At 45.7% G+C, this 12,329-nt stretch overlaps 1 protein-coding gene across 6 annotated transcripts in view; it reads right to left on the minus strand.

Annotated features, from left to right (window-relative positions):
- Window positions 1–12,329, minus strand: part of CCDC191 (coiled-coil domain containing 191) — a 36,785-nt gene that overhangs the window by 17,370 nt on the left and 7,086 nt on the right. For all 6 annotated transcript variants that reach the window (XR_003996485.1, XR_003996487.1, XM_030533136.1 and 3 more), the window contains exons 6-9: window positions 7,073–7,296; window positions 5,127–5,277; window positions 2,539–2,729; window positions 1,319–1,568 (exon numbers count right to left, since the gene is read on the minus strand). Coding sequence is in view for 4 of the 6 variants with exons in the window: in XM_030533136.1 (XP_030388996.1) it covers window positions 1,319–1,568; window positions 2,539–2,729; window positions 5,127–5,277; window positions 7,073–7,296 (816 nt within the window). In the remaining 2 variants the exon portion in view is untranslated. The remainder of the gene's footprint in view (window positions 1–1,318; window positions 1,569–2,538; window positions 2,730–5,126; window positions 5,278–7,072; window positions 7,297–12,329) is intronic.

Below are 12,329 nucleotides of genomic sequence, written 5' to 3' on the forward strand. Positions count from 1 at the left end.
CAAGGTTGCTCTACACCATCCAAGACTCCTGAACTGGCCAAGTCCATCTGGTTTATGGCTGGTATGTACCCATGGGGCATCAGACAGGATTCTTATGGGGAGGCCCTGTGGCTCAGAATTTTTGTAATGCAGTTGACACGGGGGATATTAATTCAGTGAGTGGGTCTAAATCCAAACAACGTTAATGCAATCTTATTTGGACTGAAGTGTTCTGATTAGCCATTAAGGCTAAGATTAAAAGAAATGCAGCTACGTTTTCCTTAATTAGCCAGATTGGTCCTGTAAACGGGACTGATTCACTAGGATACTCCTCTAGCTTTACACCACAAAGCTGCACTGAAATTAAAGTAGTTACACAGTCATAAAACTAGAGCATGGTGACAAACCAGGCCCAAACTTTAAGACATGTGGCCTCCCCTCTTAGGATTGTATGGTTAGTGAATACTTGAGTCTCAGATCTACTTCTTAGGCCAAATTCTGCCCTCAATTACAAATATGATGCTCCCATTAGAATGGTGTATCTCAGTGAAGAAACTGTCCCACGGGGGTTGCAAGATGGAACTGGGGAATTTTGCTTTTATTTATCCCCATGCAACCCCACTGAGCTCAGAAGTTACACTGGTATAAGTGAAGGAAAAGTTTGGCCTGACGTGAGTATATATAAACGTTTTATTATTTATCTATATTATGGTAGCGCCTAGAGGCCCCTATCAAGTATCAGGGCCCTATTATGCTAGGAACAATACACGCCTAAGGAAGATGGTCCTGCCTGACAGCTTACAATCCAATTGTGCACATACTTATTCTTTTCTTTGATGTGCATTACCTGCATACTTCCTGGGCCAAATTCAGCTCTCTCATTCTTTAAAGTCGAGAGGGTTGCACTCTGTTTAACCAAGGGCAGAATTTAGCACTTTCTTCTAATACTCTGGTTTTAGTCAACATATATGGTTCTTTGGCATATTGAGTCATTTTAAAAAAAAGAAAGTGACTTTAATCTCCCTTCAAAAGAGATCCTGAGGGTGCATGCCTCAATTTGGTAGACAATATATGGTGGGATTACACTTTGAAAGCACTAGAGGCGGATTTATTTTTGTAAAGTCTACTACCTTCCCATCCACCTCTGATCTTTAAAGACTTGTTTCTGGAGTGCCTGAACTACTGCTGAAATGTGCACGTGACATCGCAGGTACACGAAGCTGCACTAGGAGAGTGCCCATCCCTGTGTCATAAAACACCATAGAGGTTAACTTTTAGAGCTATGATTAATCACTGTGGGAGGGACTGGGATGAGGAAACATATGGGAAAGAACTTTACCCTCTCTTCCCTGACAGGTTGATCCGGGGTCACCTGTCTCATCCTGGTCCTGCCGACATCCCATGATCCGTCTGTGCCAAGTTTCCCCACTGATGCTGCCTCCAGCAGCTGCGCCATCTTCTTCCTAGTTTCCTCCTGTCTCAGTTGTAGCTCTCTCTTTTCAGCCTGGGCTCGGCTCCAGAGCTGCCACTCTATGAAGCAGCACCGTAAAACCTGTTTCCGGTTATGCTCAATAGCCAACTGTTTTTTCCTGGAAAATAAAGCACTTCCATTAACAACAGACATTGAACAGGCCTCTCTCCTAGCCTGCTTAAAATTAATGTACCCCACTCTCATCTAGCACTTCTCATCAGTGGATCTCCAAGGGCTTTACAAAAGAACTGAATGTCATTATCCCCATTTTAAAGATGGGGAAATGGAGACACCAAGATCTGAAGTGACTTGCCCAAGGACACCCAGCAGGCTAGTGGCAGAGGTGGGCCTAAAACCCAAGTCTCCTAAGTCCCATCCCATCCCAGTGCTCTATCCATTAGGCCACACTGTCTCTCCAGGTGATGGCATTTACCAAATGGGTGGAGCAATCCAGAAGACGTCATAAGATTTCATATTTTTCTGAGTTCTGCTTGATATCACTTGATTCTGGAAGACTCTGAAAACCATCTACTATTTAAATATAGTTCTTTAAATACATTTTCCTGCTTGTTTTACAGTCCCCATCCATTCGTATCTCTGTGCTATAAGAGTAAAAGGGATACACTGTTGCCCTCTCCAGCTGTCTGGAGGTGAGGGATAGTCCCACTTGCAGAATATGCTGCTGTCTATGGAGAGTCCAACCAACAAGCTCCTTGTTGAAGGCATCAGGCCTAACTAATCGCTGATGTAATGACTGGATTAATCAGGGATGAATTTGGCTCTTCACATGCTTGGGGCCTGGAGGAAAGAGTGAGCCAATGAGAGAGGTTCCATGAAGGACACCCAAACAGAGAAATTGGAGGTTGTTGGAAAGAGGTATTCAAGTCCCTCTCAGATCCAGCTTCATTTCAGTCTATGCCATGGTGTCTCCAACTGCAGGTGACGTGTAGATTTACTAGAAACAAGACTTTCCACACACACATAACAGACCATACCTCTACACAACCCTCCGCTTAGCACTAGACTCTGTTTGAAGGCTGCTAGCTTCTCTGTGAGAAGGAAGCATTCCATAGGCTAAGGGCCACTACCTGTTTTGATCCCTGAGATGAGTTTCCAACTGCTCAGTCTCTTGCTCCAACTTCTGGACCCATGTATAGTCCCTCCAGGCTCGCAGGGCCTTCAGCTGGCACTTCCAGTCAGCAAGGGCCCTGGCTTTCCCCATTTTAATCCTATGATCCAGAATGAATTTGTACCAAGCGGAGAAATGCTGCTGTAGGCACTGCAGTGAAAAGGTATATAGAGCCAATGAGGAAGAACATTTCATCACACAAGTGCTGATCCTCACAATCCTTCCCTTGGCCTTTCCTTTTGAACAACCGTATATATCTTCAAATCCCCAGCAAACACTTCTGGGGGGCAGAGAACTAATGTGAAGAGCACGATGCTTACTGTGCAGTTCTACTGTGAAAATTGACTGTAAAAATAGCATCACGGGACTCCATGTTTATTGTTTCATGGTGACTCCAAAGCAAAATGTGCTCAGTTTACAAGTAAAAAGGAATAAACCATGAGCGTGAAATATAAATTCTAGAATCAGGATTGTCCCTAAATCTAGAAAGCTTAAGATTATAGAGAAGATTGCCCTCTATGTAGAACTTTTTCAAACTACTCCATAAACTATAAGCTGCTCTTTAAAGACCAAGCACAAACAAGATAATTCCCAGTGCTAAAATGTATAATGTGACCTAAACTCACCCTCATTTCACTGGGAAGCTAAAGTTTTCTCCCAAGGAGTAATCATACTGGCTACCTCTAGAAGTGATTTATCTTGGACAGAGGAGCAATTTGCTATCTAATCTACCTCTTAATTCTAGCCCTGTCACTGGAGATGCTGTTCATTTTGATCCTCCAAGTGGGTCAGCTCATAACAATTCCTTAGCTGTTCCTCTTCTGTCATAATGTACTGTATTAATTGCATCAACATTCTCAGACATGGAAATCCAAACAGAGAATTATGAAGAGGACAACATGTCAACACGCCAGCTACTTAAGTTAATAATGAAGGATTCATTATTGCTTATCTCTGCTCAGCTACAGTTTCTGCCCTTGAAAATGTACAGCTCACATTATACCAGTCATATAGTCATATGAAACCCCTCTAGTTTCATGTGGACTCTTTGCACCCTATCTTAAATTGTGGTGTAGTGTTGCTGTGCACATTTCCTCCAGCAGCAGTGGCATTTGAGTTATAGACAAAGTGATCCTTCAGGATAGCTGGCTTCTCAATTTGAGTGCTGTGGGATTCTTCTGTTTTAAATGTGCTACAGGTATATATGATGTAAGTGATTATTACTTATATATTAATTAAAAATATATTATGGTGTCATTCATGCTGCCACACAAGGAACCTTATTCCTTATAATGAGCTTACTCACTCTATAGGGTGTTCAGTACAATAGGGTCTTTTCATTTCCAGATGTTTAATAAACCAAAATTTTTAGCACAGACTTTGTCTTGCTGTTTGAGACTTTCCCTGCCATTCTGCAAACTCTGTCTTGGACAATTAGCAGAAACGGCAAGGGAAATGTCTGGGGAAACATATAGAAGTTTCTGTGCCTACATCTGTGTTTCATGAGACAAAGTGTAGCTGGTCAGGGCATGCAAGTCTGTAAGAGACTGTTTCCTATCGGCTGTTTTAACCAAGTTGCACTACCTAAAACTGTAACTTGACATTAAGAAGCAAGGAGACAGGTTTATGATGTGGCATTGCAGGAAACCTGCAACTTTGTGGCCAGTCAACATTTCTTTCCTGGGCTATTTTTCTGAATTATGAGGGGTGGGAGAAAGTACTCAGGGCATATGTCCAACAGCGAACCATGGCCACTGGGAGCTGCGGGGGACCGTAGCTGCAGATGGTCAACGTCAGCAAAATGTCTCATGGCCCGCAATCAGATTACCCGGATGGGCCACATGCGGCTCGCGTGCTGCAGGTTGCCCACCACTGCTCTTGGAGCTTTCCCAAGGGGCCACAGTGCTTCATGGAACCTGCACAGCCCCACATGCTGTGGCTCCACCCCTTGGCCTGCTTTAGCCTACTCCCACCCCTTCCTATGCCAAGGAATGAGGGAGTCCTCAAAGGGCTGCCTTATTGCTGGCTCCACAGTGCTTATAGCAGAAGTGGGTCTTGTAAGGCCTCTTTATACCACTCCAGACCTTTTACTTGGTGTTGAAGGGCTGGACTTGGGGTGAGGATCTCATCATGAGTTTTTCAAAGCACCCTCTGTGTGTCTGCTTGATCTATCACTCTGGGCTGCTCTCTGCCCACAACTGCTCCAAAAGCAAAGTTTTACCCACAACTCCCTTTCTCCCCACTGGAGAAACTGAGGCACAGAGACATTAAGTGACTTGCCCATGGACACCCAGCAACAGAATAAGGATTAGGATTCAGGAGTCCCTTGCTCCCAGTTCCCTGTTCTAACCATTAGGAAACAGTTTCCCAAGCCATTCTCTACTTTCTCTCTCAATGGATCGTTTATCTTACTCTCCCTACACAGGACACTCAAGAGGAGGCAGAAGGCCTGGCAGCCAGGCTTTTGACTTCAGTGAGAGTTGCGTAAGCACATTGCTGAGGGCAGAATTTGGCTCAGAGTGCTAAATACAGGAGGAGGATGCTCACTCTCTGGTTTTCACTGTAAATCTTGCTCAGCAGCTCTTGCAATCTCCTTTGTTTCTCCTCTTTTTCCTGCTTCAGGGGCTTTGGTATAGTGTGAGACAGGCCCACCGCTGCCAGTTTCTGAGCTTGTTCTAATTCTTGCCTCTTCCTCTCTCTGCAAATAAGACAAACACAAGAACCAAAGGTAGAGAGTTGTCATAAACAGACAAGTAAGAGTTAATAGAACAGAAGTACTTCATATCTCTTTTGCCTGTAAAGAGTTAACAAAATCAGTGAGCCTGGCTATCACCTGACCAGGGGACAGGATACTTTCAAATCTTGAGGGAGGGAAGTTTTTGTGTGTGCTGTTAGTGTTTGGTTGTTGTTCTCTCTGGGTACTGAGAGTGACCAGACGTGCAACCAGGTTTCTCTCCAGTCTCCCTGACACAGGTTCTTATAGATTCAAAATAGTAAGTACTTAGGTGATAAGGCAAGTTAGGCTTATGTTTGTTTTCTTTATTTGCAAATGTGTATTTGGCTGGAAAGAGTTCAAATTTGTATTTTGCTGAAAGGATTTTAATTTGTACTTGTATACTTAGGCTGGGAGGGTATTCCCAGTGTCTATAGCTGAAAGACCCTGTAACATATTCCATCTTAAACTTATAAAGATAATTTTTACTGCTTTTTAATTAAAGAAAGAAAACTTTTCTTGTTTAAGAACCTGATTGCTTTTTTATTCTGGTGAGACCCCAGGGATTGGGTCTGGATCCACCAGGGATTTTGTGGGGAGAAAGGAGGGAAGGGGGAAAGAAAGGTTAATTTTCTCTCTGTGTTAGGATTACTTTCTCTCTCAGGGAGAGTCTGGGAGTGGGAGAGAGAAGGAGAGGGAAAGGTGGATTTTCCTCTCTGTTTTAAGATTCAAGGAGTTTGAATCACAGTGATCTTCCAGGGTAACCCAGGGAGGGGAAGCCTGGGAGAGGCAACGGTGAGGGAAAGGGTTTACTTTCCTTGTGTTAAGATCCAGAGGGATTGGATCTTGGGGGTCCCTGGGCAAGGTTTTGGGGGGGACTAGAGTGTACCAGGCACTGGAATTCGTGGTTGGTGGCAGCGCTACAAGTAATAAGCTGGTAATTGAGCTTAGAGGAATTCATGCTGGTACCCCATCTTTTGGATGCTAAGGTTTAGAGTGAGGAATTATACCATGACAAGAGTAAATAAAGGGAGTACTGCGGTATGGGTCTCACCTCCTTCTGAACCAATCCTGTGAGAATGACCTCTGTAGCTTTGACAGTTGATAGCTACTGAAGCCCAGCCTTTATAGAGAACAGGGGTAGCTTTGGGATTTGGATGCCTGGTGCCCATGAGCTACACAAATTCAACACAGTCAGGAGGGGGTTCCAGTACACAGCAGTAAGAGGGAATTGGAATGTCAAGAAGGCATATATGGAGAACTAGGATCTCATAGATGCCTATGAAGATAAGTGGCCATCACAGGGCCCTGTGGGGGCCACAGCACTGTGGAAAGTATGAGCCCTATGGAGCTCCTAAGCTCAGTGGAAGCAAAGACTCTGCCTCTGCAGAGCTTTGAGCTCCATTGGACAGGCACGTTCTTTCCCCTCTCTAAAGAGAGGATGTCTCCAATTTTAAATGCCAGAGTTTTGATGTGTACAAGTTGATAGATGTCAGCATTTGATTCCTTCTTCCAATCTGTCAGCTTCTGTGATGTAACTAGAGACAGTAATGATGCTGCCTCCAGGATTAGTCATTTAAAATATATATACATTATGAGAGGTCAGGGCCCCAGAAGGCAGTTTTCCTTTGAGACTACCATGTCTTCTATTTTTAGAGAGCTCACTGCAGCCAGAAGCAGATGACTGAAGAAATTCACTATCATTTGGAGTTCATAGGCCCTGCAGCCCAAACGACTAGATGGAGCTTGAGTTCCACTCTCCCTCCCCACTCCATCTTACATTCTTCGTGCTTCTCCCATGATGTGCCTCTTCTCTGCCATCTTCTTTCGCAGCTTCACCATCTCCCGTTGGATCTCCTCCTCCTCCTTCCTGGCCTTCAAAGCCTGCCTTTTGTTCTCCTCCTGTACTCGCTGCTTGGCCTCAGCCAGGGCTAGTTTTTTCAGGATCTTTTCTCGTCTCCGGAGCTCTACCTCCTTCTTCAGCCTTAAACAGTTTTCTTTAACCTGGGAAGGAAGAGCACAGCAATGAGTCAAGGCAGCGGTAGTGACAAGAGTTATATCATCTGAAGAAAGGCTTCTGGGAGTCTCTTTGAACTGAGAGGGTGGGTTTCAATCAGGTTGCCAATACACAGATGGCCACACCACACAAAATTTCATTCTTTCCTTGTACTCCCCCATTGATCTGTCTGTTTCCACCTGTTGTCTCTTGTCCTACACTTAGACTGTAAGGTCCGTGGGGCACGGACTGTCTTTTTGTTCATGTTTGTACAGTACCTAGCACATTGGGGTCCTGGTCCCTGGCTGCGGCTTCTGGGTGCAATGATGATAATAATTAATAAGAAGCTATCATCTCTATATTTGGCATTAACTGGATATGATTGTGTTCTTAGGCACACTAGTGGGGGGGTGGAAAGGGGTATGTGAACCCCACACTGGCTAGGAAGGGGTTAACACAGAGGCGGGCAAACTTTTTGGCCTGAGGGCTGCATTGGGTTTCATAAATTGTACGGAGGGCCGGTTAGGGGAGGGGGTTGTGGCCCGGCCCCAACCTCCTATCTGCCCCCACCCTGACTCCTGCCCCATCCAACCTCCCCATTCCCTGACAGCCCCTCTGGGACTCCTGCCCCATCCACACACCCCTGCTCCCTGTCCTGACTGCCCCCAGACCTCTGCTGCCCCATCCAATCCCCCCCGTTCCTGACTGTCCCCTGGAACCTCTGCCCCCATTCAACCCATTTCCCCTCGGACCACCATCCACACCCCCGCCCCCTGACCACCACCTCGAACTCCCCTGCCCTCTATCCAACTTCCCCTGCCCCCTTACCGCACTGCCTGGAGCACAGTGGCTGGCAGCGCTACAGCCGCGCCACCTGCTGGAGCTGGGCCACGCTGCTGCCACTACGCAGCTGAGAGCACCAGGCCAGGCCGGGCTCTGCAGCTGCGCTGCCCCATGAGCTCACAGCCTCACTGCCCAGAGCATTGTGCCAGTGGCAGAGCGAGCGAGCTGAGATTGCGGAGGAGGGGGATTACTCTCCCGGGCCAGGAGCTCGGGGACCGGGCAGGACGGCCCCACGGGCCGGATGTGGTCTGCGAGCCATAGTTTGCCCACCCGTGGGTTAACAAGCTGCAGTGTCTGCAATGAACCCCGCCCTGCTATACTTGTTCTTGAGTCAGGCCTGGAAAGAGGAGTTAAAGAGGGATGCAGAATGGCAGCTTCTGTATTGTGAGAGAAGCCTGGTTATAGCCAGAAGCTGTCTGGAGGCTATGGTCTGCTAGAGCCTCCCTGTGGGAAGGCAGGCCTGATGCTGACTGTGGTTTAATTTGTTACCAGGTACCCACTGGGGGGCATTAAAGCAAGCTGCTGCAGCTGGGGTCAGCCTGAAAGCAATGGGCGCTGATCTGCTTGATGCTTCATGCAGGGGAAATTTAAGCAATAAAACTGAGATCTCTAGTCCTAATCTGGTTTACCCTGAATATGAACATTAGACTATAACATGGGCTAATTCTGAAATAATTCTTTGCAACTACAAAGCTCACCATCTCTGCTATGAATCTGATCTCAGAACTGTACTCATGCTGTATGTATATTGATCTTTTAACCAATACTCTCTTCTTTTTTAATAAATTTTAGTGTAGTTAATAAGAATTGGCTGTAAACATGTATTTGGGTAAAATCTGGAATATTCATTAACCTGGGAGGTAATACGTCCGATCTTTTGAGATTGGTAGAACCTTCTTATATGATGAATAAGATTTTCATTAATCCTCATCATATCTGACTTGGGTGTCTGGATGGAGGCCTGAGACTGGGTTGCTTTAAGGGAATGGAGTTGCTTGCTTCTGGGTAACCAGTAAGGTATTATAGAAGCCATTTTGTGCTGGTTTGGTAAATCTAAGTACACCTCTACCTGGATATAACGCTGTCCTCGAGAGCCAAAAAAATCTTACTGCGTTATAGGTGAAACCGCGTTATATCGAACTTGCTTTGATCCACCGGAGTACGCACCCTCACCCCTCCGGAGCGCTGCTTTACCGCATTATATCCGAATTCGTGTTATATTGGGTCGCATTACATTGGGGTAGAGGTGTACTGGAATATCCACCCGCTTTGGGGATTGTCTGTCCCATTCTTTGCAGTTCATCCTAATTGAGTGACCTCAGCGTGGCTCCCCTGGGATTCCATACACACTTGGTTCTTTAATATGGCCAATTTCAGAAAGCTGAAAACAATTATGAAACAAGTCAGCTGGGTGGAAGAATCTAAATAGAAAACAGTGAATGATAACAGGAACTGCCTAAGAACACTCTACTAGATGTCCAAAAGCCTCATTTAAGAGGAGGCTATGCTTGTTTTAAAAAACAGCCTGTCCTTTGAGGGAAAGTGAAAGCAGAAATAAAAAGATACTACATGCAACAAATGGAAAAAAGAAGTTAACAGTAATAAATATAATACATTAGAGGCTAAGAACTGTAGAAAATTGGTAAGGGAAGCAAAAGTACACACAGCTAAATCTATGGAAAGCTAACAGTTAAGGATAGTAAAGAACATTTTTTAAGTATATCAGAAACATAAGGAATCCTACCAATGGTATTGGTCCATTATTAGATGGAAATGGTAGAATTGTCAATAATAATGAAGAAAAAGCAGAAGCATTCAATAAATATTTCTGTTCTGTACTTGGGAAAATCCAGATGTGTTCATATCATATGATGATGAAATATGTTCTATTCCAATGGTAACTAAGGAGGATGTTAAACAGCAGTTTTTAAAGTTACACATTTTTAAAGCAGCAAGTTCAGATAACTTGCATCCAAGTTTGAGGAACTTTCTGGATCATTAATGTTGATTTTTAATAAGTCTTAGAAATCTGGAGTAGTTTAAGAGAACTGGAAGAAAGCTAATGTTGTGCCAATATTTAAAAAGGGTAAACAGAATGACCCAAGTAATTATAGGCCTGTCAAGCAAACATCTATCCCAGGCAAAGTAGTGGAATGGTTGATACGGGACTCAATTAATAAAGTGTTAACAGAGTAATATCGTTCATGCCAATCAACATGGGTTTATGCAAAACAGATCTTGTCAAATTAACTTGATCACCCTGGATGGTTACAAGTTTGGTTGATAAAGGTAGTAGAGTTGATGGGCAGAGTTTGTGGGGCCATACACTCAACTTGCTTGAGAGACACAAGGTGGGTGAGGTAATATTTTATTGAACCAACTTCTGTTGGTGAGAGAGGCAAGCTTTCGCGCTTTCACAGAGCCGAGACCTGAAGAAGAGCTCTGTGTAAGCTCAAAAGCTTGTGTCTCTCACCAATAGAAGTTGGTCCAATAAATATTACCTCACCCACTGTGTCTCTAATATTCCAACACAGCTACAACACTGCACTCAACTTAGTGACATTTCTGTGTGTGCGTATATGTAATGCAATAATGATCAATTCCAAAATTTATGCAAGTGTTCTAGGCATCAAAGGGCAGAATCCTACTGCTTCTGAGGAAAATCAGGAAAACCAAAAAGGGGAAAATGGAAGACATGGGAGCCCCTACCATCTCTTTAGCACAGCCACAGCTTCAAGCACTGCAACTGTTTACAGATCAAACAACAACTACCCACATAATACCACCCTATCTCAACCCTGCCTGTCCTCCCAATAGAATTTAACATGCTGACATCTTGAGGAGAAATAATTGTTCATTATACTCGTTCATAAGCTTAATTTTTTTAGTAAAAAAGGGAAGCACCAGAGAAGGGGGTCTGCTTATGAACAGGTGTAGAGAGGAAGAGGTGGGACACAGTCCCTCCCCGCAACAGGGGGAGCAAGGAGAGGCAGCACAGCCAGCAGAGCTAGAAGGGAAGAGGTGGGGCCAGAGTCTCTCCACTTCTGGCCATGCTGCTCTCCCCCCCACCCCTGCCTCCGCAGCAGCAGTAGCTCCAGGGCTGGCAGACTGCAGTTGTGCCGCTCGGCCCCACCCCCCAGAGCAGGGTCTGGTCTGGCCTGCCAGAGTAGGCTGCAGCCTGCCGGAGCAACTCCAGCCAAGCCAGAGACATCCTCCCCTGGCCCTCCCCAGATAAGGTGGGATGAGATGGGGGGAGTGAGGGGATCCCTGGCTAGGGGTGGGGTCATGTGGGGGGTGGTCACAGGGGTTACTCCCCTGACTCCCAGCTTCTCCCTCCCCCCCCCCCCAAAATGTCCCCACCAGTTGCTGTCCCAGCCTGTCAGGATAAGCAGCTGGCATGCCGGGACACTTTGTTTACTTAGGTTTACCTCTGTGCCTGAGGATGCTCGAGGTAAACAAACCATCTCAGACCACCAGCGGCTTATCCTGATGGCCCGGGAGCCAAAGTTTGCTGATCCCTTATAAAAATTTTCCATTTTTACTTATCCATCTTGAGGGGGCTGTCACTTTATAAATGAACCGGCTTATGATGGAGTATATACAGTAGTCTCCCTGCTGAGAGCTGTGGAATAGCTTTGCGATGGATGCTCAGCCTGAGGGAGAGGAAAGAAAAAGAGACTTCCTTCCGGCCTCCTCAAAGCCTGCTCCATGGTGTGGGGAAGATACCAGCTGTGCACCCATCCCTTCCATTCTGGGAGGAGAAAAAGGGGAGACATGGGGTATATTTTCACTGCAATTTGACATCCGGGGCTGGCCTGTGCCAGCTGACTCGGGCTCGCAGGGTGACTCAGCCTAAGGAGCTGTTTAATTGCAGTGCAGATGTTCCAGCTAGGGCTGTAGCCCAGCATGTGGGACCCTGTGAGGGTGGGTGATGGATACTGTAGTATAGTGGATACTGTAGCTATCTGTGAATCTCTTGTACTAAGCCTACAGGACAACTGTATAACTTCCATATGATCTCTAGGGCCCTCACCCTACATCAGTGCTCCACAGTGCAAATGGAGGGCTAGATTAGAGGTAGGGTGATGTGAAAGCAGCATCCCATATGTAGAACAGAGCTGCATTCTATGCGGCCCTCTGTATGCATTGACACAAAAGGGTCTGGTAAATGGCAGCACAGAGGGACACTTCAGCAAAT

Source organism: Gopherus evgoodei, chromosome 1 (genome assembly GCF_007399415.2).
Source record: "Gopherus evgoodei ecotype Sinaloan lineage chromosome 1, rGopEvg1_v1.p, whole genome shotgun sequence".
NCBI lineage: Eukaryota > Metazoa > Chordata > Testudines > Testudinidae > Gopherus > Gopherus evgoodei.